Here is a 27986-nt window from a genome sequence, read left to right as displayed (position 1 = left end):
CATTTAAGGTTCATTTAAGGCTAAGTGATTTAATCAAAAGATATCACACAAAAATTGTAACAAAGAAGGTTATTTGATCAATCTTTATCTATCCTGAGTAAACATTCCAAAGACCCTAGATATAACACCCAATTATTTCTTGAATCATTCCTGGGTTTCCCTTCTTTCTGAAATGTATTCTATATGCTGGTGATCTGAAATATACATACAATTCCATGAAACATCCATCTTAAATAATCAGAGTATCTTTTTGAGGAGTACGAATCATTTTAAGCTGAATTAGGAACATAAAGAATAAAAACAAAAACAACAATTGTACAAAGGTTAATGATATGTCAAAAGGTTTGTCAGATTTTAAGAACCAGCAAAAGATCAGTTTAAAGAAAAATAACAGAGTATGAGAAAAAGTTAACCAGTAGTATATGAACAAATGGTAAAAAGGTGCTTGGAGAAGCATTCAACCTGAAATCTAAAAAGTCATCAAGATACAGTAGCCTACATCTTAGGGTCTCAATGGAAGTGTGTACAAAGGTACATGATGTGTTAGTTACAAGCTTCTAAAATCCCTTAGATTCTGAAAGGGTGCCAAAGGATTTGAAAATAGCTAATGTTACACATTGGTGCAAGAAAGGAGCAAGATGGAAAACAGGAAACTACAGGCCAGTTAACTCAACATCTGTAAGACGGAAATTACTAAAACCCACTATTAAGAAGTTTAGCGCACAACCCTTGGAATTCATGTACGATCAGGCAGAGTCAACATGACTTTGTGAAAAGGAAATCATTACTAACTAATTAATTTAATCTTTTGAGAAAGTAACAAGAAAAGTAGATAAAGGGATGTGGCGTACTTGGATTTCCAAACAGCATTGGATAAGATGCCATGGTAATGTTATTACACAATATAAGAGCACATGCTGTAGGGGCAAGATACTAGCATGGATAAAGGATTTGTTAATTAACAGGAATCTGCAGCAGTCCTGTATTAGCCATGGGATTTGCAGGGTTACAGGGATAGGGTGGGTCTGAAGGAATGCTGTCTGGAGGGTCGGTGTGAACTCGATGGGCTGAATGCCTGCTTCCGCACTGTAGGGATTCTAGGAAGCAAAAAGGAATGGGTAATGAGTCTTTTACAGTTGGTGGCTGTATCTAGTGGAGTGCCATAGGGATCCACACTGGAGTCTCAACACATTAACAGCCCACATGAATGAGTTGGAGAAAGGGCAGCTACATTTGTTGATGACCAACATGATAGGTAAGAAAGTAAGCTGTCAGAAGGAGGTGGCAGAGGGATATTGACTGGTAAAGTGACTGAGTAAACATTGAATGTTTGAAATTATGAACGTGCCCAATTCGCTAGGAAGATCAGAAAAGTAGCAAACTATTTAAACAAAGAGAGATTATACAACGAAGAGGATATGTATCACAAAAAGCTTTACCATATAATAGCAGCAAGTGGAATGTTGTGATTGAATGAGAGGGGAATGAAATATTAAAGTCGGCAAGTTTTACTGTCAGCATACAAAGACAGTGAGACAGCTCATGTCTGGAGTATTGAATACGGGTTTGGTCTCCATCATTATAAGCAGTTCTGAGAAAGCCCACTCAGTTGATTCCTGGAATGAAGCGTTTATGTTTTGATAAGCAATTGGCTCTATCCCAATAGAAGTTCAGACGACTGCTTAGATGACCCTTACTGATGTGCACAAGGTCCCAAGAGTACTTGACAGCATGGACTTGGGAGGCTGTTTCCTTTTGTGTGGGAGATTTGAAGAAGGGGACATGGTTTAAAAATCAGATGTCTCCCTTTTAGGCAGAGGGAGGGAGAAATGTTTTCTCTCAGAAGATCATTAGTCAATGGAGTAGCTCTGCCTAGAAAGCAGTGGAAGCTGGGTCATTAAACTTATCCAAGTGAGAGATAACTAAAGCTTTGACAGATGAGAAAGTCGAAGGTGATGGTGGGCAGACAGGCAAGTATTAAGCCCACAAACAGCAGCACCATATTCTTAGTAAATGGTGAAGTAGGCCGTACTGCCTTCTCTAGTTATGTCTCCATGCTTCCTCGGTACAAATTTGAAAATAATTCTACTGAATGATACCTCTCTGCTTCCATCCCTTCAGCTATTTTTGGCACTTGTGCAAAAGAAAATTAGCTGCAGTGGAATACTGGATGTTTACTTTTTCAGTTTTTGGAATCTGACCACTGGTTTTCCGTCGAGTCAACGTATTTAAGTAAGAGTCATCTGAAAAGATCAATGGGATGGGTGTAGGTATGGGGATGGCAAATAGTTGCAGCTTGAGCCAACAAAGATGTGTGCCACCATCTTGGAACAGGTAAGGTAGGCATGTTCGGGCTCCTGAGCCTGTCTGCTCCTGATCATCTGCTTCCTTATTCTTTTCGTCTTCTTTTCCTTCTGTCCTCCTTCCTGTTGGAGAAGGTGATATCTCGGAGAGCAATGGCTCGAACGAGACTCTTGGTGGAGCAGCAGTGGCCTGGCCGCGCAGCCAGGGACTCCTGGTTGCAGTAGGCCCAGAGCGGTGCTTCTGGTGTTGGTGAGGTGGCAGTGGAGCCATGGGCACACTGTTATCAACGAGGTGGTGATGGGAGTGATGCCGGGAATTCCTCATTGTATGGCGAGTGTAGATTCGGCACAGGCCACGGCATCAGTGCGGGTGGACTGAGCGACAAAGGGATGGCACCTGAAGAGCAATGACTCTGATGTTGGTGGTTCCAGCACAGAGGGCAACGAGGCAGTGGAGGAGGGGTGGTGCCACAGGTGTCATTGGCGAGCCAGCTCACGGCTCTTGACAGAGGCAGAGGAATGAAGATAGACTCTCTTTATTTCTTTTATAGGAGTGGCTAGAAAAGCTCAGCAGGTCTGGCAGCATCTGAGAAGAGAAAAATCGGAGTTTCAGGTCTGGTGATCCTTTCTCAGAACCGGGGAAGCGGCACCGAGGAAGGGTCATTGGACCTGAAATGCTAACTCCGATTCTCTTCACAGACGCTGCCAGGCCTGCTGAGCTTTTCCAGCAACTTCTGTTTTTGAGTCCTGATTTACGGCATCTGCAGTTCTTTCGGCTTCTCTTTCATTTATATCTTTTAATTACTTTTGTTTTTAAACTATTCAAAATGGCACCAGATTGTGGCGACAGTTGAAGCTCTTCAGCGTATGATACATACTATTCACTTATATAAAAGTGATAAATAAATCATTAATTCAGAAACTATTCTATTCAAATCGTTTAATGTGAATGCACAGATGTTGCTTTCTCTATCTTAAAATGCCTACATTTATTACACATTTTCATTGTCATAGAAAAGAAAAATTACATTTAGGTTTCAAGTCCTACATTTTTGAAGTACTACGGAACGTTTGCTTGCTGACAACACAGGAATCCATTACTGCATAATCCTGCGTTAAACATGCACCGCTAACAGAATCATTAGCATAATTAATTAACATAATCTGGACTATAGGTGCAGCATTTCTTCTCTTCGCTCATGGGACATGGGCTAGTTGGGGCAGCATTTATTGCCCATCCTTAGACCCCCCTGAGAAAGTGGTGGTGGGCTGCCTTTTTAAAACACTACAGTCCATGAGCTGTAGGTAACCCTGCAATGCCATTAATGGGAAAATTCCAGGATTTTGACCCAGCAAGGGCAAATGATAATGAAACAAATTCAATTCAATATAGTGCCCATCCCTAGTTGCTCCTTGACAAGGTGATGGTGAGGTGCCTTCTTGAGCCGCTGCAGTCTGTATACTTTACCTAGATCTACGATGCCACTAAGATACAGGTGCCACATTACAGGCCATAGGTTAGGCTCTAAGCAGAGGTCATGTCCAATCTCCACTAATACACTGAGCCAAAGGGATCAGGCCTAAATGCATTGTCTGTGGACAGCCTGACAAAACCTTTTTGCAATAATGACTAGCATTAGCAGAAGTCAAACTAAAGACAGCTTATTCACTGTCAAGCTTGGAGCCCGAAGCAAGACGTAGAAAAGTTGGAAAGAGCATCATCCCAGCAAAGATGTGAAGGAAAAAAAGTACCAGAACAAATTGCCCAACTATCAGATATTCAACAGTAAAATCAGAAAGCACCTGCACAGAAGGAAACTATGTCAATATCTAGCAGGAACTCTGGCAATAAGGTGGTAACGGTGATAAAGGGCACTGGACAAAGAAGCTGGGCAATTTACCAGGACCTCCACCAGCAAGTGGTAACGGGCAGCCGAAGCAGTCAAATGGATTCTCGCTGGTAGGAAGTGAGCATTTTTGGCAGGGACAGGGTGGACGGGAAGAGTAAGCAGTCACACAGAAGGAATTCCTGAGCTCAGCATAACCCCTGTAGTTTTCTATTAGTAAAGTGTAAATAGTTCCTTGTTTATTCTTCACATTCCTTTCTGCTTCCTGATGCAAGTGAAATTAAAAAAAGAAATCCCTGTTTCATGATCTTTGGGCTGTGTGTTTAAACACCATGTCACCCTTCAAATCTCATGATGTAAATGTTAGTATCTTTCTTGAGTTGGAGGAATAAGGCTACGTTATTGCACTTGGAAAAAATTCAGTTCCCAGGTGTAGCAAAGAGGAAGAAATGGACAGTTACTTGCTACATCTCGTTTCCACCTTACTGTGTAGCTCCAGGTTGTCTGGATTTCCGAAGTTACAGGAACAGACCAGTTTCTATGGTAAGCAGAAGTGCAGAATCACAATGGTAACGAGTTGATATTCCTGGCCTTATATCTCATCAGGTCATAATGGCATGCTCCTTGAGTTAGGGTTGCTGGTGAAACCCACTGATAGAGCTTTTGGCAGGGCTCTTGTAAGCCGTCCAGGCTGCTGGGATACCAGAAACAATCTAATGTTCAGAGGCAAGTGTAGCGCTGTGAGCATCACATCGCTCTTAAAATAATCTTTGGAATTCAATTTCTTTGGTCCGCTTATGGAGGTATACACAGCAAAGGGTCTAATACCAGGGTCAGAAGGCTTCCAGGCTCTGTACTTGTGCACATATTGACAGCCTCACTTTTCGTTGCTAGACATAACTGGAAAATGTAACCAAGTCATATAATTGACGTGGGGTGGGAATCAAGAAAGGGGCAGAAACACACCATTCCAGGCACCCAAGAGGAAGAACAATCAATCTCACTAGCATGTTCAACTATGCTGTGCACTTTCTACGCACCAGTAATCACTAATCACTTCAGTGAAACCCAGTCTGTCCACAGGCTTGCTCCCAAGCCTGGCTTGCAAAGCAGCAACTAAAAACAGGATACGTGGGAGTAGCAAATTCTGCAAGGGTCTGCTCCCACACCTACAGGCTATTCCTTTCCAACATTTGTTGTAGAGAGCTCAAGAGGGATCCCATCAACAACAAACACGACAGGGTCAAAAGCAGAAACTGCAGGACAAACTCAGCAGGACTGGCAATAAAACATTAACTCTGCAAAGTCAACAAGGTGCAAGTCAGAAGTCACATGACACCAGGTTATAGTCTAACAAGTTTATTTGGAGTCACAAAACTCCTGGACCATTGCTCCTTCGTCAGGTGATGATCTTTACCCGATAAAGGAGCAGCGGTCCCAAAGCTTGCAATTTCATATAGGCTTGTTGGACTGTAACCTGGTGTTGTGTGACTTCTGATTTTGTCCACCTCTGTCCAACATTGGCACCTCCACATCATGGCATACGATGCAAGAGTAAAGTTAGGCCATTCTACCCATCAAGTCTGGTGCCAATCATGGCAGACAGGTTACTCAACCCCATTCTCCTGCCTTCTCCCTGTAACCCTTGATCCCCCTTACCAATCATGAACCTATCTATCTTGGTCTTTCATGCGATCTCTAGTTTGCCTCCACAACCCTCTGTGGCAACGAGTTCCACAGATTCATCATCCGCTGGCTGAAAAAATTCCTCATCTCAGCTCATCATCTCCAGCTGGCCTGCTGAGTCTTCGCAGCATTTTCTGTTACGTTTCAGATTTCCAGCCACTATTATGGTTTGCTCCCCGGCCAACATCTGTGTCTCAGGCTTACTGCAGTGCTCCAGCAAAGTTCAGTGCATGTTGCAGGAACACCACTTCATTTTCCGCTCGGTGATCCTGCAGCTTTCTGGAATTAATATTGAATTCAACAATTCTAGGGCCTGAGCACCATTCTCCAGGCTATCCCCCACCCCCACACAACAGGTCACGTCACTACATGGGCTGTTATCACAAACAACCCATTGTCAGGTCCTAACAATCTCCATTAGCAGCTACTCATTCTCCCAGACTAACCTTTACCCACCTGCTTTTCTCTTTATTTGGTCTCTATCTCCATATATCATTTACTCCTTACCCCTTCCATCCACCTATCTTCTGTACAGAAACCATCCTTTTCCTATCTACAGAGATAGTAGGAACTGCAGATGCTGGAGAATGAGATAACACAGTGTGAAGCTGGATGAACACAGCAAGGCCAAGCAACATCAGAGGGGCAGGCTACCATCAGTTCTGAAGAAGGGACATCGGGCTTGAAACAGGCCTGCTGGGATTTTCCAGCAATGTCTGTTTTTCTTTCAGATTTCCAGCATCCACTGTTCTTTCAGTTTTCTTCCCCCCACTGTTATACTTGCGATTCGTTTCAACTTATCATTCAATGCTTTTTTTGTTAACAAATCCCACGTGTGCGGATAGAACTGGCACACTGTTGCATCTATACTGACTTGGGAATGTGTGTACATGGCATGGAGTAATATATTACTTTCATAAAATGAGTGAATGCTCAATTGCATGTAACAGTGTACAGAGATTCCAGATGAAGTTTTACTGATGCTGGTCTGGGGGGGGCAGAAGAAGTCAATTAGATATTACACGAAGGCTTCTTATTTTCAAGGGACTAAATTTCCTTGGCTCTTGCCATTCTGATAGGATGGTAGTGGGGTAGTACGTTCCAGCCAGAGCTCATCCATTCCCTTTCTTTGCCCGTCTCGTGTTTTTTCCCCCAGCAGAACAGGGATGATGACTAGCAACCCAGAATGGAGCAGGGTTGGCTAGTGGCCTGGAGTGGAGCAGAGACAGTGGCCAGTGGACCTGGGGTGAAGATGCTACTGGTCGGGAACTGGTGGAGCCCAGTCAGGCCACATGGAAACCCTTATTGAAAGGCTGCAATGTCTAAATTTTTCGCTTTATTTCTTATTTTCCTAACTTATACAATGTATATCTGTAATGCAGTGCAACTTCCTTCGTTATTTTGTACCGAGGTACAAAGCACCTGAAATGACACCATGTGTGGGTGACATTGTACACTTTTCACTGTCCTCCTGTTCTCTTGTAACTTGAGTCTACATGACCATAAACCTAATTCTAATTCTAATCCAACTTAAACGTGGCAGACTAGTGCAGTCCAGTCCACTTTTTGCAAACCTGAATACATGATGCAAAATGAGTACCCAATACTGGATAGAGGAGAAACCCATTGTCTTATTTACAAAGAGAAAGCTGTTTTTCTGAAACGTGTCACCTTTTGGTTATTGTGCTGATTTATTTATTTACTTTCCTGATTAACATGTAGTAATACTTTCTTAGTGGCGGTAGAGTGTTAGGGAGGGATTTCCAGCGTCTCAACAAATACTTTATGGGAGGATTAATAGAGTTCAATAATTTCAGAACCTGAACAGCTTCCTCTCAGTCCTTTTCCCACTCCCACAGTCCAAGCCCTAGCATGACATTTGCCGCTTTCAGCGCAGCCGAGCCATTTTCATCTATTTATAATTCCTCTGATCAGCTTTTCTTTCTTCCTGCCTTACCATCATACATCCCTTTGCGCGTCTAACTACCTTTCTCTCTCTGGACTCCATCCCCACCTATCACTCACCCCTTTCTCCCCATCCCCTGTCTTCAGCACATGTGTCTCGTTATTTAAAAAGGGCAGCAAGGATAATCCAGGTAATTATTGACCGGTGAGCCTGACGTCAGTGGTAGGGAAGCTACTGGAGAAGATACTGAGGGATAGGATCTATTCCCATTTGGAAGAAAATGGGCTTATTGGTGATAGGCAACATGGTTTTGTACAGGGAAGGTCATGTCTTACCAACTTAACAGAATTCTTTGAGGACGTGACAAAGTTGATTGATGAGGGAAAGGCTGTAGATGTCACATACATGGACTTCAGTAAGGCATTTGATAAGGTTCCCCATGGCAGGCTGATGGAGAAAGTGAAGTCACATGGGGTCCAGGGTGTGCGAGCTAGATGGATAAAAAACTGGTAGGCAACAGGAGATAGACAGTAGTAGTAGAAGGGAGTTTCTCAAATTGGAGACCTGTAATCAGTGGTGTTCCACAGGGATCTGTGCTGGGACCACTGTTGTTTGTGATACATGTAAATGATCTGGAGGAAGGTGTAGGTGGTCTGATCAGCAAGTTTGCTGATAACACTAAGATTGGTGGAATAGCTGATAGTGAAGGGGACTGTCAGAAATTACAGCAGAATATAGATAGACGGGAGAGTTGGGCAGATAAATGGCAGATGGAGTTCAATCCGGGCAAATGCGAGGTGATGCATTTTGGAAGATCAAATTCAAGGGCGAACTATACAGTAAATGGAAAAGTCCTGGGGAAAATTGATGAACAGAGAGATCTGGGTGTTCAGGTCCATTGTTCCCTGAAGATGACAACGCAGGTCAATAGGGTGGTCAAAAAGGCATATGGCATGCTTTCCTTCATTGGGCGGGGTATTGAGTACAAGAGTTGGCAGGTCATGTTGCAGTTGTATAGGACTTTGGTTCGGCCACATTTGGAATACTGTGCACAGTTCTGGTCGCCACATTACCAAAAGGATGTGGATGCTTTGGAGAGGGTGCAGAGGAGGTTCACCAGGATGTTGCCTGGTGTGGAGGGTGCTAGCTATGAAGGGAGGTTGAGTAGATTAGGATTATTTTCATTAGAAAGACAGAGATTGAGGGGGGACCTGATTGAGGTCTACAAAATCATGAGGGGTATAGACAGGGTGGATAGCAAGAGGCTTTTTCCCCAGAGTGGGGGACTCAATTACTAGGGGTCATGAGCTCAAAGTGAGAGGAGGAATGTTTAAGGGAGATATGCGTGGAAAGTTCTTTACACAGAGGGTGGTGGGTGCCTGGAACGCGTTGCCAGCGGAGGTCGTAGACGCAGACACGTTAGCGTCTTTTAAGGTATATTTGGGCAGGTACATGGACGGGCAGGGAGCAAATGGACACAGGCCATTAGAAAATAGATGACAGGTTAGACAGAGGATCTTGATCGGCGCAGGCTTGGAGGGCCGAAGGGCCTGTTCCTGTGCTGTAGGTTTCTTTCTCTTTCACGTCCCATCTCTTCCTAGCTATCAGTTCTGGAGGTGGAGTACTGGGTGCAAAATATTAATTCTGTTTCTTCTCCACATACCTGCTGAGTTCCTGCAGTAATTTCTCTTTGTGTATCAGATCTCCAGCACCTGCAATTCTTTGTTTTATTTTAGTCTATGCAATATTCTTTTCTCTTCAAAGGACAGCAACCTGTGCATGTTCCAGGTTATGACCGAGAATGCCTCACTGCGAGCCTGAATGACAATATTAAACTGGTCGGCAGTGTAATTTGTAGCACACTCTGGATTATTTAGTAAAAGCTGTCTGATTGTAGAACCACACCTCATGTTGGGTACAGCCTTCAGAGGTTTGCAGATACAGAGTTGTTGAGTAAGGCCGGTGCTGTTGTGAATGGTCAAAGAAACATGCTGTTTGATACAATCCACCATGCTTCAGGACGTGGAACATACACTCAGCATCATACCAGCACTGACACTCACCCAGTACATCACTCATTTGTGATATAGCCAGGTCACCTTTCTGACTTGGCATCATCATTTTATTAGTGGTGAATGCCTCTCATGTTGCTATTGCACAGCAGTAGTGTGAAACAGCAGGAGGTCATTGTGACAGCTCCAATACAAGATAAAGTTGACATGTTACCGAGAAGGCCAAGGGCAGCTGATACAAGGGAACATCACTCCCTGTAGGCTCACCTCCAAGTTGCACATTACCCTGGCTAGCAACAACGTCACTGTTCCTTCACGGTCAACAGATCGAAATCCTGGACCGTCCTTCCTGACATCATTGTGGTTATCGACACACCTTCAGGGACTTCAACAGTTCAAGTTATGATTCACCTGCACCTTTGCAAGAGCAATGAATGTTCCTAACCAGCCATGCTTTATTCTGCAAATGAATAAAAAGAATTCTGGGTCAACTATAATTCGACCTTCCCCCTTCCAGTCAAACTATGGGGTCTGCTGGGGCTTATCAGGCAAAGATCATGAGAAACAGCTGATGGACACGTCATCTAGCAATTGATAAATTCTTGTCTGGTGTATATCTAGGCCTTCAATGGAAACAACACCAAAACAAAAATGAAACAACTGTTGAGACAGGGTGGAAGATCATTTCTTTCAACTGGTTGTCAGGGCATTTAACTTCCTTGGTCCTCAGAAATCACACTGATTATGCATGTGCAAAAGGTCACATAAAAGGAGTCAGAACTATTCCAAGTTCCATTTACAAAAATGCAAACTTTCCAGGGTCCTGCCGCATTACAAACTTCCAAAACAGCCTTAGATTCTTCACAATTCGGCGAAAGCATTTTCTTTGGCATTCTGTGCAGACATGATTTCAGGGTTGCTGATACTAATTGCTCATTTTCTCCTGTCTGAGTAACGCTCTTCAGAAAAAGTGACAGGTGGTGGGCAGTACTGAAGTGTCGAAATGGAACTGTGGAGCAGAGCAACCTGACTTCGCCAGCATTTCCCGTGTTTTTATTTCTGATCTCCAGCATTTGGATTACTTTGCTTCTGTGTAATGATGTACCTGGCCAGTTCTCAAAAACATACTGCAGTTCATGTGGTAATCTTCATAATGGTTTGTGAGGGAACAGCAGCAAGCAGTTTATCACCCATTTTGAACAATAAAACAGAGGAACTGTGGATGCTGGAAATTTGAAACAAGAACAGAAATTGCTGGAGAATCTCATGTCTGACAGCATCTGTGGGGAGGAAGCAAAACCAATATTTTGGGTCTCAAGACTCTCTTATTTTGACACTGCACTAGTGATATATACAAACTGGATTAGCCACTGGTGACTAATTACCTTTCTCAAAAGGACATTAGATTAGGTTAGATTAGATTCCCTACAGTGTGGACAGGCCCCTTGGCCCAACAAGTCCACTCCGCCCCTTAGAACATCCCACCCAGACCCATTCCCCCTAATACCCACACACGCCTGAACACTACGGGCAATTTAGCACGGTCGATCCACCTAGCCTGCACATCTTTGAACTGTGGGAGGAAACCGGAGCACCCGGAGGAAACCCACGCAGACTCGGGGAGAATGTGCAAACTCTGCACAGATAGTTACCCAAGGCTGGAATCGAACCCGGGTCCCCGGCGCTATGAGGCTGCAGTGCTAACCAATGAGCCACTGTGCCGCCCCTAAAGGGAGCTATTCTTTGTCTGCAACCTACAGCTTTAATGTCACAGTCGCTATCTTACAGAATTCAAATTTACAATCATGTTCCCTGAAAAACCAAACATTGCCAATGCTGGGAATCTGAGAAAACCAAATCAGAATGTCCTCTCAAGACTCAAGACATCAGACTGCATCTGACGGGACAGGCACAGCGTTAACATTTCAGATCAATGTCAGTTTATTAGAATTTTCTGGTGAGAGGTCACTGATTAGAAACGGCAACTTCAGGAAGATAAACAGAGATTCTATTGAGCCAGAGCACTAACATAACTAAGGCACGACCAGGATGTGGGTAACAGGTATTAAAATAAACCTGCCACTTCCCAGGCATCCTTTGAAACTCCAAGATAAAGCATAAGAATAAAATGTTTTTGGAAAATGCCACAATATGGCAGGAACAGTTTACAAACATACAATTAGAATCAGTAATTATATCCTCTTACGCTCATTGCAGCAATCTGTATTGGTACATTTCCTCAGTGTGCTCATGACATTTAGTACAGGCAGCCACAGGACAGTTACAGCACAGAAAGATAACATTCAGTGCGTGGAGGAGGATGGAAAAGGACAATGAACCATAACATAATATATTTCTCAAATATTGCACATTAGCATCAACACAAATGTTGGTGCAGGTGGAAGTTTTATCATCTTGTTGGTGTGCTCAATTTTAAGCCAAACCGACTTGGAGGTAAGTGCACGGACAGGAGTGGGAAGGTTGAGGGTTGATAAAAGAAAGAAAAAGCTTAGAGGGTGGAATCAAATCTGGGCCACTTCTGTTCAAATTAAATGGATTAGCCACAAGTGATGAAATACCTGTTTTAAAACGGCACTGGAAAACTAAATCTTTGTCTGTAATCTGCAGCCTTAATGTCACAGTCATGTCAAATGTCATGTTGCTCAAATTTTCTGGTAACCAAGGGAATTAGGCCAGAGAATCTCAGAAAACTCAGTACACAATTTTTCTTTGTATATTTATTCATGGGATGTGCGCATCACTAGCTAGGCTAGCATTTACAGATCATCCCTAACTTCCCAGAGAACAGCTGAGTCAACCACATTGCTGTGGGTCTGGATTCACAGGCAGACCACGTCAGGTAAGGATGGCAGTTTCCTTCCCTAAAGGATATTATGAACCAGATGGGTTTTTATAACAGTCAGACAATGGCCTTATGGTCATTATCAGACTCATTATTCCAGATTTTCATTGGATTCTAATTCCATAGTTTTATTCAATTCAAATTCCACCATCTGCCATGGATCTCCAGAACAATTCTGCACAAGAGTCACTAGACCCAAAATGCTAACTCTGCTTTCTCTCCAACAGAAGCTGCCAGATGTGCCAAGTTTCTCCAGAAATTTATGTTTTTGCTCTCCAGAGTATTACCTGGGTCTCTTGATTAATAATCTAGTGATAATATCACTGGGCAGTTGCCTCCTCACTCAGTATCTCAGTGCTGAATGCATCTTAGTTTCAACTGTGTCATAATAAGTTTAATGAAAGTTCTTGCTGGTGAGCATTTCGGACGCACACTCCAGATTCTAGTTGTTGCTCATCTCAGAAATACAGATTTCACAAATTATTCACCGTATTGCTAAGCTGGACAATGCAGTGGAGGGAGACAGCAACAGCCAAAGCATCAGGTTAACTCTTCTGGGAGCTGCAGGCGTAGACAGTTGGATTCAGCCATGAATATTTGTACACAGCTAGAAACAACAAACTCTGAGCTAGAGACTGGAATACTGCGTCACTTCTTAAAATCAATGCCACCACAAATGAAACACAGCCACATCAATTGCAGCAGATTAAGAGCAAAATAAAGCTTGATCTGTTCTGACCCATTACGTTCTAAAAGGTCACACCAGAGTAACAATTTACATTTCCCAAAGTCATTGTTACAGCTTTTCTCTGCAGTGGTGAGCAAATAAGGCTGATGGTCAATTCAGTGCCAAATTACAGCTATTTTCCTGCCGTGGGCCCAGTGATTTACATACTCTGGCATGTTATAATTAGGACAGATTTGGAATACTATACTGACACATAAGAAGCGAGTAAACCAAGTTTTGTTCATCATTCTGAAGTAAAAACAAGAATTTGAGATTACTACCAGTGTAACCAAGCTTGCATTTAATGGAACTGAGAACAAGAACATTTTATACATCTGGAACTCTTATGTGCACTCAGTTTACAGTCCATTGTAGCTGTCAAATTTCTTCAGAATTTAAAAAGCATATTTCAAGTGCCCATAGCACTTTGAACATTCTCTGTTAAGCCAATTAATTTTACTTTGTGAAGAGATCTGTCAGATCTTTATTGTCTAGCTTTCAGCTCAAAATGCGCACGACAGAATGAATTGATTAAGGGTAAAATTAACAGGGTAAAATTCCTGCAGAGATTTCTTGATCTCCTGCTGTAACTCTGGCAAAGAACAGTGGAAAAATAATGGAGGAAAATAGGGCCAACTCCAGCGAAAATTACTGGAAAACATTTTTTACATTAAACTCATTTTTAAAAACTATCTGTAACGTAAAATGTTAAAGTTACATTTTCTCCATTATATTCTTTCATTTTGCAAGTACGGGGTACAGCAATTTAAAAGCTCATCTCTGAGATCAGGTGGAACAGTGATGAGGAGTTAACAGTTAGATAATAGTATCTCATTGAGGAAAGAGGGCTTCCTAAAGGAAACCTGAACAACATTTCAGCAGGATTAAAATATCCAGACAGAAAGGGTACATGTTCAGGGTAAAGGGTGAATTAAAGCAGAGACGAATGAAGCACCTCTTTGCACCGAAGGTGACCATCAACTTAATAAATTGGTGGGAAGTCCAGTTGAAGTGGGGAGTCAGGGCCTAGTGATATTATGCAGGGTAATGGTCAGGGGGATTAGGGTTTGCATCCCACTTTGGCAGATGGTGGTATTTCAATTCATTAGATTATTAATTTCAGATTTTGTTTGAAATGTTGAACATGAAACCGTGGATGACTATCAGGATAAATCCATCCAAGTTCAATTACATCATTTAAGGAAGAAAGGCTCTTTGCTTTGTCACAAAAGCCCCATGCTAAATGGTAATTCACAGTAAAGAAACAGTACCAGGTGAGGAAATAGATTGGCTACAAAAATAGCACTGAGGAAGAGTCACGAAGATGTTAACTAAAGCAACAAAATGGCTTGCAAGAATTTTGACCCTTCAGTGTGTTGTTCAATGATACTCAAAACCACAGTAGGTTATTTCTAAACATAAGAATTGGTTAAAGAGTATTTAATAAAATGTTGAAAGCAGTCAACAAGACAGGATGAACATTTCCTTCCTCCGTGGGCCAGATAACGCATAAATAGAACTCATACTTCAAACTCTGCCACATCAGACACAGCAGTTCAGAGATGTTCCTGTCAGTCATAGTATTAAAACATGCTATCAATTACATGCACCAAAGCAGTGAATAACTGGATTCAATAGGTCAAGGTTCCACAAAATCATCCACCCAAATGCCACCAAGCAGTGCAGTTTTCCAGGACAACCGTTTCAAGCACACCGTACCTGTCAGTGAATAACACCACAAGGTCATCACGGTCAGCATGATTTTGCATCTCTTCCTTCAACAGTCGCACTTTCTGTCCTCCACCAATTGAGTGAGGTATGTTTCCCCCACGCCATTCCTCCTCTGCACCAAGTACCTGCACAAAGGAGCAAAACAAAAACTCATTTCACATGAGCATGCAAAGACTGACATTCCTTCCAAAGAAGAGCTGTAGAGAGTCAAAACTTTGCACAGAGTCAAAACGTTAACTCTTTCTTTTTCCATAGATACTGCCAGACCTGTTCAGTTTCTCTAACACCCTTGCTTCTTACGACTGGAACTCTCCTGATGTTTTTTTTTCAAAAATAAACTTCATTTGTAAAAGAATATTTATAGACATAGTCACTAAAGTAATTCAGATCTGTACAACAGCATTATAAAGGAACAAACACTGGAGTTTGACTATCTAACAAACAGACCCAAGACATTTCTTACTCGTAAAGAATTATAGGTACATATATTTGAGGCAGTGGCAGGGGCCGATCACAGAACAGACCCCCATTTAATCTCAGTTGAAAGATCTCAGGCTGTGGTCTTTCTCCACTATGCACTGGCAGCAGCTGCCCCAAGCCTTAGCATGAACGCTCTTGGCAGAGTGGTGACATCAGAGATGGGGGTAAAGAGTGGCTGTGGGTAGGTGAGAAGAGGGTTTCATGATTAAGGAAAAACTGCCTCTGTTTCCAGTCACCCCTTTAAATCACAAGCGACAGGCTCCTGATGTTTAGTTTCTGGTCCACCCATCAAATAGACAATCAGTCTGGCCAGCTGTAACATGGGTCTGAAATATATTAAGCCCGCCCCTACACCCACAGGTCCAATTTGTATGAGTTACACCGAGCACAATCATTTCAATTTCAATTATACACACTTCCTGTTAGCAGCCATTCAGCATTTGCCTTCCTCCTGGCTTATCATCAACAATCCCGTTGATTGCATATGCCTTTTACCCTCTCTTTGGGCACTATCTCCATCTATTCTACCCAATTCTCTCTCCCTTATCTCCCCAACCTGACCATTAACGCCATCACTTCCCAACTAACTTCAGTCCTGATAAAGGGTCACTGGACTCAAACTGTTAGCTTGAGTTTTCTCTCTACAGATGCTGCCAGACCTGTTGAGTTTCTCTGGCACTGTAAGTAGGTAGAGCTGGAAATCACAGGGCATCACATTGCATCCATGGAGACAGCTAATGTGTCAAGTTTAGATGACTGCTTCAGAACTTGCTCTCTCTCCACTGTGATTTCCAGCATTTTTTGTTTTCAATACAGATTCCATCATCTGAAGCAATTTGCCCCTACATTGAGTTTCTCCAGCACTCTTCTTGTTTCAGGTTAAAGAGTTGAACACGGTCTTTATGTTGCGAGTGCATCCACATTCACAATTTCTTCCCCCACTACCAGGCTCACCATCCTAAAGCACTGCTCAAAGAATGTCAGACCAGGACAGAGGTATTTCACTGCAGAAACCTCAAATCACCTACTTCCCGCATTATGCCAGCGCCAGAGTTTGTGAAAGAGGAATCGATGGATATTGATATTATATCAGAACATAGAACATAAACCGGTACAGCACAGTACAGGATGCTGTGCCGAACTTTTACCCAAAACGCAAAGTCTATCTAACCTCCACCCCTACCTTATACTATCATCCATGTGCGTATCTAATAGCCGCTTAAATGCCCCTAATAAGGCTGACTCCACTCCCCTCTCCGACAATGCATTCCACGGCCCTACCACTCTCTCAGTAAAGAACCTACCTCTGACGTCTCCCCTACATCTCTCTCCTTTCACTTTAAAATTATGCCCCCTTGTAAAAGCTACCTCCACCCTAGGAAAAAGTCTCAGGCTGTCTACTCTATCTATACCTTTGATCATTTTGTACACCTCTATCAAGTCACCTCTCATCCTCCTTCGTTCTAAAGAGAAAAGCCCTAGCTTCTCAACCTTCTTTCATAAGATCTTCCCTCCATTCCAGGCAACATCCTGGTAAATCTCCTCTGCACCTTTTCTAACACTTCCACATCTTTCCTGTAAATATTAGATTGATATGGACTCAGATGTAAAGTTTTCCCACGATTCGACATTCAACATTCAAATGGAAAATTGCTGGCTTCTGGAAACCAAGCCGTGTTTGCCCTGTGGTTGATACGCAGGTTTCATTAGTCTCTTTACAGAGTTATTACTTGAGTAGCATTACTAACTAAACCTTTGGAACACAAGTGTGAAGTATCTAATCTTGAAAGGTTGAATTGAGCTAGGTTTGTCAAGATACTCGTCAGAGTTACAGCTGGACCTTAACCCTGCAATATTTAACTTCCAGGTGGACACTTGTCTTTATCAGTCATGGCATAGATTATAACAGCAGGGAGGTCTTGTTGCAGCTGTGCTGAACTTTGGTGAGGCCACAGCTGCAACAACACTGGGACACTGTGTGCGGTTCCAGTCTCCGCACAATAGGAAGGACCTCGCTGCACTGGAGGGGTTGCAGAGGAGATTCATTGGAATGTTGCCTGGGGTTGAGCAGTTTAGCAATGAAGAGAGGCTGGATAAACTCAGGTTGTTTTCTTGGGAGCAAAGTAGGCTGAGGGAAGAATCTCATGGAGGTGTATATAGATGATGAGGGGAATGGACAGGGTGGATAGAATGCAGCTGTGGGCCTTAAGTGGATGGTCAATAACAAGGGGGAATCATGTTAAGGTGAATGGCAGGAGGTTTAGAGGGGCTTGAGGTTTTTATTTAATCCAAAGGGTGGTGAGGGCATGGAGTTCACTGCCTGGGAGAGTAGCTGAGGTGGGAAATCTCACGTTTGAAAAATACTTGGATGTGCACTTGAAGTGTTGTAACATTCAAGACAATTAGTGTAGATTCACAAGTAGTTTTTTAATTGGTGCAGATTCAACGGGCAGAAGGGTTTCTACTGTTTTGTGTGACTCTGCCGTTTTGCATTGTCCTCCATGACTCACGCATAAAATGTATTTACTAAACATGAGAGAAGTGAAGAGAGACTTTTCTGACGGTGACAATCAGGCATTTGTACGGCAAGAACATACTTTCCCCATTTCCAGTGCATGCTCCAACATTGCCTAGGCCTTGCCTTTTTGGATACATAGCCTCCTTCAGTACCTGAGGAGTTGCAAATGGGACTGAACTTTCATTGAACAAATCAGCAAACACCCCCACTCGTGACCTTGTGACGGTAACTGATGAAATGGATGAAAATGCTTAAGCCCAGGTCATTGCTTTAAGACCTCTGCAGTAACAGAGATAGCAAGAACTGCCGAAGCTGGAGTCAAAGATAACACAGTGTGGAGCTGGAGGAATGCAGCAGGTCAGGCAGCATCAGAGGAGCAGGAAAGTTGACATTTGAGCTTTCCTGCTCCTCGGCTGCTGCCTGGCCACTGTGCTCCTCCAGCTCCACACCTTGTTATCTCTGCAGTAACAGCCAAGGCAGAGATGATTTAACTCCTAAAATGAAGACAATAGGCAAGGAAGTGATTAGTCATGCTTTTAATCGATGATGGTTGCAAAAGGAGTAGGAAGACTATGTGAGAAAGTTAGGTTTATAAAGGCACCATGACTACGTCAACAAATTACTTTGAAACTTTAGAACTTGAAGCACTCATAGAACATAACAGCACAGTACAGGCCCTTCAGCCCTCGATGTTGTGCTGACCTGTCATACCGATCTCAAGCCCATCTAACCTACACTATTCCATGAACGTCCATATGCTTATCCAATGACGACTTAAATGTACTTAAAGTTGGCGAATCTACTACCGTTGCAGGCAAAGCGTTCCATTCCCTTACTACTCTCTTTGTGAACTATGTTGAAAGTGCTTACCTTGACTGTATAGTTGAGGTGCTTAGCTGTCTGCATGAAGCGTTTGAAGCCATCTGTTTCTTTGGTTGCTACTGTAAGCACCAGAAGATTTTCTGAAATAAAATATATAACAGATCAGAATACTACTACAACAAGGAGACCTGCAATGAATTCACAAAAACAAATTAGCACACGTAGTCAACAAACATCAGGCCAGTCACTAAAGTAAAACAAAGAACAGTTGACAAAGAACATAAACTGCTGCAAAAACTCAACAGATCTGGCATCTGTGGAGAGAAAGCAGAGTTAATGTTGAGAGGCCACTGACTGCTCTGAAAAAGGGTCACTGGACTCAAAATGTTAATTCTGTTTGTCTCTTTATAGATGCCACCAGACCTGCTGAGCTTCTCCAGCAATTTCTGTTTTTGTATCAAGTCAGCATCAAAATGAGAAAGATTAAACTGTCTGAGATGGTACTCTCCATGAAAAAATATATTCGGTACCAGAAGGATATTGCTAAAGGTGTAGCATTTCATGCAAGGAGCAAGTCTATGAAAAATAGGCCTTGTAAAATAATTGTTCCGTTGTGAAACGGAGAATCTTCAATGTTTTCTCAAGATCAAGTTTCGTGTCTGGAACTCCTGGGCCACACATCCCCCCTGAACAGGTAGTTTGTCGTCTTGTTACATTTCCTTACTCGTCTTTCCTCTGTTCACTAATAGGGCGTGGGCATTGCTGGGCATTTATTGCCTGTCCCTCGCTGCTCTTGAGAAGGCGCTGATGTGCTGCCTTCTTGAACCGCTGTAGTCCATTTGTCGTAAGCACTTCCATGTGCTATTTTTCTTTTTATTGATTCACAAGATGTGGGTGTCAGTGGCAAGACCAAAATTTATTGCCCATGTCTAATTACTCCGGGACAGTTAGGAGTCAATCACACTGCTCTAAGGCTGGAATCACAAAGGCCAGACCAGGTATGAAGGGCAATTTCCTTCTACAAAGGAATTAGTGAGCCAGATGGATTTTTCTAGCAGCTGTCAATGGTTTCATGGTCATCATTAGACTCTTAATTCCAGATTTTTCATTGAATTCAGATTCAATTCACCTTTACGTAATTATTTGAAGTTTGCATCACATACAGGTCGGGTGGTTTAAGGTGTTTAGCATGCTTGCATTCAGCACTCAGACCTTTGCATATAGGAGTCAAGACATTATATTGAAGCTTTACAGGACATTGTTGAGGCCTCTTCTGGAAGACTGCATCCAGGTCTGGTCGCCCTGCTACAGGATGGACATTAAGACGGAGACGGTTGGGATGAGATTTACCAGGCCTTTGCTGGGGATGGAGGGTTTGGTTTATGGGGAGAGGCTGGATGGGCTGGGACATTTTTAGTTGGAATGGAGGAGGTTGAGTGGTGACTTTAGAAGAAGTTTATGAGATCATGACAGGCTCGGCTAAGATGAAAGGCAGGCATCTTTCTCCTAGGTTATGAGGTTTCAAGACTAGGGGGACATATTTTTAAAGTAAGAGGAGAAAGATTTTAAAAAGGCATGGGGGGCAACTTTTATTTTGAAACACAGAGGGTGATCACGTGAAGAATGAACTTCCAGAGGAAGTGATGGATGTAGGTACAGTTACAACATTAAAAGACTTTTGGGTAAATGCCAGAATAAGAAATGTTTGGAAGGATACAGGTCAAACACAGATGGGTGGGAGGGTTTCAGTTTGACATTACAGTTGGTATAGACTGGCTGGTCTGAAGAATCAGAGAGCATGGAAACAGACCCTATCTGCCATGGAATGATTCAATTCCTGGTGCCCAGAACATTATATGGGACTCTGGATTTTAGTCCAGTTATAGTAGCATTCATCAATCTTACTATGCTATTAGTCACAATTTACACTATTTGTACGCTTATTTCCCTTTCCTCGGTATGCTTTCAACATCTTTTTTTCCTATTCCTCAGCACAAGTCATGGTAAGAACTTTTCTATTGGAACATTAGGTTTGTCAGAGGTCTTCTCTTTACTAGTGAAAGTGGACCTCTTGGATTCAGTGCCGAGATTTATCTACCCAGACCTTGCACACCATTTTTAAGATAAACTCTGAAAATTCAGTGCATTATCACCAATTTATAATCTTGCAGGAGAAGCATTCTACACGGATCACTGTGCATCATTTGCTAACAATTGGTCTGAGGAAGAAACTACCTTTCAGTAATACTTGCATTTATACATCGGATACTTACAGAACATGATGATTGAAAACTACAGAGTGAAACTGGAAGATTTTGTGGAAATCTTTGAAAGCCATGAGTTATAAAATTGAAATTGCTGGAAATACTCAGTGAATCAGGCTGCACCTATGCAGAGAGAGGACAGAATTAATTCTTCTGATTTGGACCTTTCTTCAGAACTGAGGGAAGCCAGACGGAGTATGTTTTAAGTGTACTTGTATTTCGATTCCTGCCCCATCACCGTTTCCTTTGATCATCAGCTTAAATCGACACTGATAAACCTCTCCTCTCTTTTATCCTATCACAGAACTTCCTGTTGTCATTAACTCATTCACAGAAGCTGCATCTCTAAGTTGTTCCAACTCTATTGGTTTGAAAGATGGACGCTGTTTTCTCTCTGTCCTTTAATGTGGAAGCAGGCCATTCTGCCCATTGTGTCCAAATCAATCCTCTGAAGTGCATCCCCCCCACATCCCTCCTCTGCATTTTCCATGGCTAACCCAGCCAGCCTGCACATCCCTGGGCACTATGGGCAATTTAGCATGGTCAGACTAAGCTGCACAACTTTGGGAATAAACTGGAGCACCCGGAGGAAATCCACGCAGACACGGGGAGAACTCCACACAGTCACCTGAGGTGTAATCAAACCTGGGTCCGTAACCACTGTGCCACCGTGCCAGCCCACAAGTTCTGCTTGATCTGCTTGGTATTTCCAGCATTGTTTGTTTTTATTTCAGATTTTCAATATCTGAAGTATTCTGCTTTTCATATATATTCAACTCTCATGGATCTACCAGCGTTTCAAAGGCATCTGATGGTGCAGACAGAACCAGTCTTGTGAAATTCTCAACCCAATTTCTGGCATATTCACTCACAGGATGTGGGCACCAGCTAGGCCAGCATTTCTTGCCCAAAGGGCAGTTCCTTTGATTGTTGACAATGTCAACAATCCTTTGACATTGTTCCTTCAATATGAAAGTACGCATCAATAATATGGTTTTACATAACTGGTGCAAACTTAAAGAGACCACGTATTAAAGTGCGGGATCATGTAATGAAGCAGGTGAACAACTGGATTTATTTGTGCACTCCTATATATATGAAGCATTGTTAAGTTTGTTTGACAAACTCCATCAAAATGAGTCAACAAAAATGAATAAAATGAGTTAAAACAAAAGAGCAAAGCAAGTAGAGTAGGAGGGTTTCTGCAAAATGGAACTTGATCTGAACAGACAGCTGTTGAGATCCTGCTCAAGAGTAGGATTTTCAGACACAAAGCTTTTGAAGACTAAACAAATAGAATTTGCTACACTAGATCTCCAGACTGCAGAATCATCCCTGCAGATTTTATAAACAACTAGACTCTCATGAAGGAAGTTAGTTAGCAAGCCTCTGACAGATTTCCTCATTGCATTTGAAAGCGATGTTGTAGTTTTTAAATATGCTCCCATTTTGTGTTTTATAGAATTCAATTGTAAATGACAGCATCATTTACTTTGGGCCACTAATCCACATGATGACATCTGCTATTTTGAGACAAGTTCAGAAAATTATTGATGGGATGTTCAATTTAGTATACAGCTCAGTGAATACTGTATTACAAAGGAAAAGAGACAGAAGTGGGCTTCATTTCCTAACAGGAACTACAGACACATTATTCCATAAAAAAATACTGAATCAGCTGTTACAGGACGTAAGTTGTGAGAGGCATAGATAGAGTTGATAGCCAGAGACTATTTCCCAGGGCAGAAATGGCTAGCACGAGGGGTCATAGTTTTAAGCTGGTTGGTGGAAAGTATAGAGGGGATGTCAGAGGCGGGTTCTTTACGCAGAGAGTTGTGAGAGCATGGAATGCGTTGCCAGCAGCAGTTGTGGAAGCAAGGTCATTGGAGTCATTTAAGAGACTGCTGGACATGCATATGGTCACAGAAATTTGAGGGTGCATAGATGAGGATCAATGGTCGGCACAACATTGTGGGCTGAAGGGCCTGTTCTGTGCTGTACTGTTCTATGTTCTATGTTCTATGTATCTAACTCAAAACCTTAAACTTATCAAGGATTTCAATAGCATAGATACAATTTTTTTTCTGATGGGGAGTACAGAACGAGAGACCATAATATTAATGAGAATTAGGAGTGAAATCTTCCCCAAGGATAGTTCAAAACTGGGTAAATGGATTTGAGGTGCAAATCAGCCAAGATCTGAGAAAAAGGCAGAACAGTTATGAGGGTCTACTTGTGAAACTCTGAAATCCCGAACTGCAGGGGGAAAAAAAATCTATAGAATTAATGAAAGAACCAAAGGCATATGATCTATTCTTTTATTAAATTTGACAAATTAATGTACTTCAATGATTATACAACACACAGGAACAGGCCCTTCAGCCCATCAAGTCAGAGCCAATCCTAGTCCTTATTTCGACCCACCGCTTATTGCCCATGTGTGGTTTCTACTCGTTTGTCTCCAGTTCATGTGTCTACCAGGAAACACCTTAAATGTTGCTAACATGCCTGCTTTCAACATAACCACTGGCAGTATGGTCCAAGTACCCACCACCTTGTGTGAAATATTTTCACCCATTTCTCCCTTAAACATTCCTCCTCGTATCTTGAACCTGTGCCCTCACACAGTTGACCTTTCCACCTTGTGAAAAAGCCTCTGGCTATCCACCCCATGTATGCTTCTCACAATTTCGCAGACCTCTTTAAGTCATCTCTCAGCCTCTATCTTTCTAGTGAAGACAATCCGAATATATCAAAACCTCTCCTCATAACTAAAACCTGCCAGACCAGGTAACATCCTGGTCAGCATTCACTGCACTCTCTCCAAATTATCCACATCCATCTGATAGTGTAGCAGCCAGAACTGAGCAGTATATTCCAAATGTGGCCTGACTAAAGTTTTGTACAGCTGTACCATACTTAGCAAGTTATATATTCGATGTCCTGGCCAAAGGCAGCAAGCATGCTTTACACCTTCCTGACTCCCAAAACATCAGCTTTTGTGCTCCCAAGATGCTGCTTGGCCTGCTGTGTTCATCCAGCTCCACACTTTGTCATCTACATGTGTTATCACTTTCAGGGATCTGTGGACCTGCACTCCAGATCCCGCTGTATGTCAGTGCTTCTAAGGCTTCTGCAATTTATTGTATAATTCTCACCTGAATTTGATCTTCTAAAGTGCATCATCTTGCACTTGTCCAGATTAAACTCCACTTGCCAAGTAAGCAATTTATCTACATCCTGCTGTATCCTTTGAGAATTGCTGTCACTATGTGTAACTCTGCCAATTTTGGTGTCATCCACAAACTTACTAATCAGGTCACCTACATTTTTCTCCAGATCATTTAAATACATCACAAGAAACAAAAGTCCCAGCACTGATCCCTCTGGAACACACGACTTACTGATTTCCATTCCGATAAGCAGCCTTCCCTGCTACTCTGTTGTCTATGACCAAGCCAGCTTTATATCCATGAAGCCGGCTCACCCTGGATCCTATGAGAATATACCTTCCGTATCATGTGTTAGATTTTTTAAAAATCCTAAAATTTAAAAAAAATATAAACCACATTTTCAGTTTCAGTGAAACACGGTTATCGCTGTTTGCGCTTCTTCGTTTTCTATCCTGGACTTACTTAAGTACAACCCTAAGGAGAGTATCTCCTTGGCTTTTATTCTGAAGAATTGGAGATGTTAGGCCCCAAGGTGCACTGCAATAGTTCAAACAGCCAACACATCATCAATTCAAAGAGGTTACAAAACGCATGGGTGTAAAATCTCAGGAGCTTTCTTTCCGACCTTCCAACTTTCTTGTAAATCTTTTCTACACCCTTTCAAGTTTCACAACATTTTTCCTATAGCAGGCAGACCAGAACTGAACACAGTATTCCAAACCGGCCCAACCAATGTCCCATGCAGATACAACATGACCTTTTCACTCCTATACTCAATGCACTGATGAATACCACCAAGCGCACCTCATGCATTTGTTGTTTTCAGTTTCATGCGCTTGCTTTTATTGGTCAGTGCACTGAGTGTAAGAGTTGGGAGGTCATGCTGTGGCTCTACAGGACATTGTTTAAGCCGGTTTTGGAAAACCGAGTGACATTTTAGTATTCCTGCTGTGGGGAAGATGTTGTGAACCTTGAAAGGGTTCCAAAAAGATTTGCAAGAATGTTGTCAGGGTTGGAGCTACAGGGAGAGGCTGAATATGTTGGGGCTATTTTCACTGAAGGATTGGAGGCTCAGGGGTGATCTTATAGACCATATGCGTGAATAGGGTGCATTCTCAAAGTCTTTGTTCCCAGGGTAGGAGAATCCAGAACTAGAGGGCATAGGTTCAAGGTGGGAGAGGAAAGATTTTAAAGTATAACTTTATCGCACAGAGGGTGGTGTGGTGGATGGAATGAGCTGCCAGAGGAAGTGGTGGAGGCTGGTGCAGTTACAACATTTAAAAAGCATAGAACATAGAACAGTACAGCACAGAACAGGCCCTTCAGCCCACAATGTTGTGCCGACCATTGATCCTCATGTATGCACCCTCAAATTTCTGTGCCCATATACATGTCCAGCAGTCTCTTAAATGACCCCAATGACCTTGCTTCCACAACTGCTGCTGGCAACGCATTCCATGCTCTCACAACTCTGTGTAAAGAACCCGCCTCTGACATCCCCTCTATACTTTCCACCAACCAGCTTAAAACTATGACCCCTCGTGCTAGCCATTTCTGCCCTGGGAAATAGTCTCTGGCTATCAACTCTATCTATGCCTCTCATTATCTTGTACACCTCAATTAGGTCCCCTCTCCTCCTCCTTTTCTCCAATGAAAAGAGACCAAGCTCAGTCAACCTCTCTTCATAAGATAAGCCCTCCAGTCCAGGCAGCATCCTGGTAAACCTCCTCTGAACCCTCTCCAAAGCATCCACATCTTTCCTATAATAGGGCGACCAGAACTGGACGCAGTATTCCAAGTGCGGTCTAACCAAAGCTTTATAGAGCTGCAACAAGATCTCACGACTCTTAAACTCAATCCCCCTGTTAATGAAAGCCAAAACACCATATGCTTTCTTAACAACCCTGTCCACTTGGGTGGCCATTTTAAGGGATCTATGTATCTGCACACCAAGATCCCTCTGCTCCTCCACACTGCCAAGAATCCTATCCTTAATCCTGTACTCAGCTTTCAAATTCGACCTTCCAAAATGCATCACCTCGCTTTTATCCAGGTTGAACTCCATCTGCCACCTCTCAGCCCATCTCTGCATCCTGTCAATGTCCCGCTGCAGCCTACAACAGCCCTCTACACTGTCAACGACACCTCCGACTTTTGTGTCGTCTGCAAACTTGCTGACCCATCCTTCAATCCCCTCGTCCAAGTCATTAATAAAAATTACAAACAGTAGAGGCCCAAGGACAGAGCCCTGTGGAACCCCACTCACCACTGACTTCCAGGCAGAATATTTTCCTTCTACTACCACTCGCTGTCTTCTGTTGGCCAGCCAATTCTGTATCCAAGCAGCTAAGTTCCCCTGTATCCCATTCCTCCTGACCTTCTGAATGAGCATCTGAATGGGTATATGAACAGGAAGGGTTTAGAGGCCAAATAGACTGGGGCTATTTTTCCAGGAGTGCCAGAGGCCGAGAGGTGACCTTAGAGAGAGGTTTATAAGATCATGAGGGCCATGGACAGGGTAAACTAACAAAGTCTTTTCCCCAGGTTGAGAGAATTCTAACCCACAAGGCATAGATTTAAGGTGACAGGAGAAAGATTTAAAAGGGACCCAGGGGGCAACATCTTCACACAGAGTGTGTCGCATGTATGGAATGAGCTGCCAGAGGAAGTGGTGGAGGCTGGTCAAGGCATCTGGATGGGTCTATGAATAGGAAGGATTTGGTGGGATGTGGGCCAAATGCAGGCAAATGGGACTAGATTTATTTAGGATATCTGGTCAGCATGGATGAGTTGGACTGAAGGGTCTATTTCTGTGCTTTACATGTGTATGATTCTATGACTCTGCTCATTTTAGATTGATGTACAGGTTACTGACATCCTTAAAGAAATAACACTGTCCTATTCACTAGAGGAAATCCTTTCCTAATTTTAAAAACATTAATGTTATATTCTCTTAACCTTTCTTGGTCCAGCAATCCAATTTCTCAAGCCTCTCATCATTACAATTTTCTACCTTTCCACCAAATGAATTTATTCTGCGTACTCTCAGACTTAAACGTTCTGCCCATTATGGAGAGCCTAGAAACATGCACAGTACATTTTCAAATTGTAGGCTAAGGAATGCTTAATGTTTAAACAAATAGATCAGTTTCTTTTCTATTGCACACGTTGCATGTCTCTATATAATGCTGCTGGTCTATTTAAGGCAGGATCCACCTACACTCAACCTTTCAAAAAATTATGTGCTTGAAGGCATGCACTCTGTATAACCATAATCATAAAACATCACGATGATACAAGATGGCATTCCCCAGCACTGACATCATTTATTTGGCAAAGTACTGGACCTTTTGTCACAGAGTGAAAAAGAAAAAGCGGAGGTGGGAGTGGAAAAAAAAGGGAGAGAAAAGTTTCACAAGCTTCTTCAGCGCGTCAATAAATGAAACAGGAAGGAACAGTAAAAAGTTCCTTTAATGCACTGAGACAGCACTTCACAAACTTTCTCCTGTGACTGTATTTTGAGGCTTGAAAATTGAGACAGCCCTTCAGCGAGTACAGTCAAGAGATGGAGCACAGCTGGACAATGGTGAGAACCTGGTCAGAGCTCCACAATGGACATGCTGCCTTCGAGCTCATGACTCCAAAATCTCAACA

The 27986-nt window shown here is 42.7% G+C and overlaps 1 protein-coding gene across 2 annotated transcripts in view; it reads right to left on the bottom strand.

Moving 5' to 3' along the window:
* plod2 (procollagen-lysine, 2-oxoglutarate 5-dioxygenase 2) overlaps positions 1-27986 on the bottom strand; it is a 147487-nt gene that overhangs the window by 79736 nt on the left and 39765 nt on the right. For both annotated transcript variants that reach the window (XM_048542003.2, XM_048542004.2), the window contains exons 2-3: positions 18944-19035; positions 15064-15200 (exon numbers count right to left, since the gene is read on the bottom strand). In XM_048542003.2, coding sequence (XP_048397960.1) covers positions 15064-15200; positions 18944-19035 — 229 coding nt within the window. The remainder of the gene's footprint in view (positions 1-15063; positions 15201-18943; positions 19036-27986) is intronic.

This window comes from Stegostoma tigrinum, chromosome 14 (genome assembly GCF_030684315.1).
Source record: "Stegostoma tigrinum isolate sSteTig4 chromosome 14, sSteTig4.hap1, whole genome shotgun sequence".
Taxonomy (NCBI): Eukaryota; Metazoa; Chordata; class Chondrichthyes; order Orectolobiformes; family Stegostomatidae; genus Stegostoma; species Stegostoma tigrinum.
This window is presented reverse-complemented; position numbering and strand designations above follow the sequence as displayed.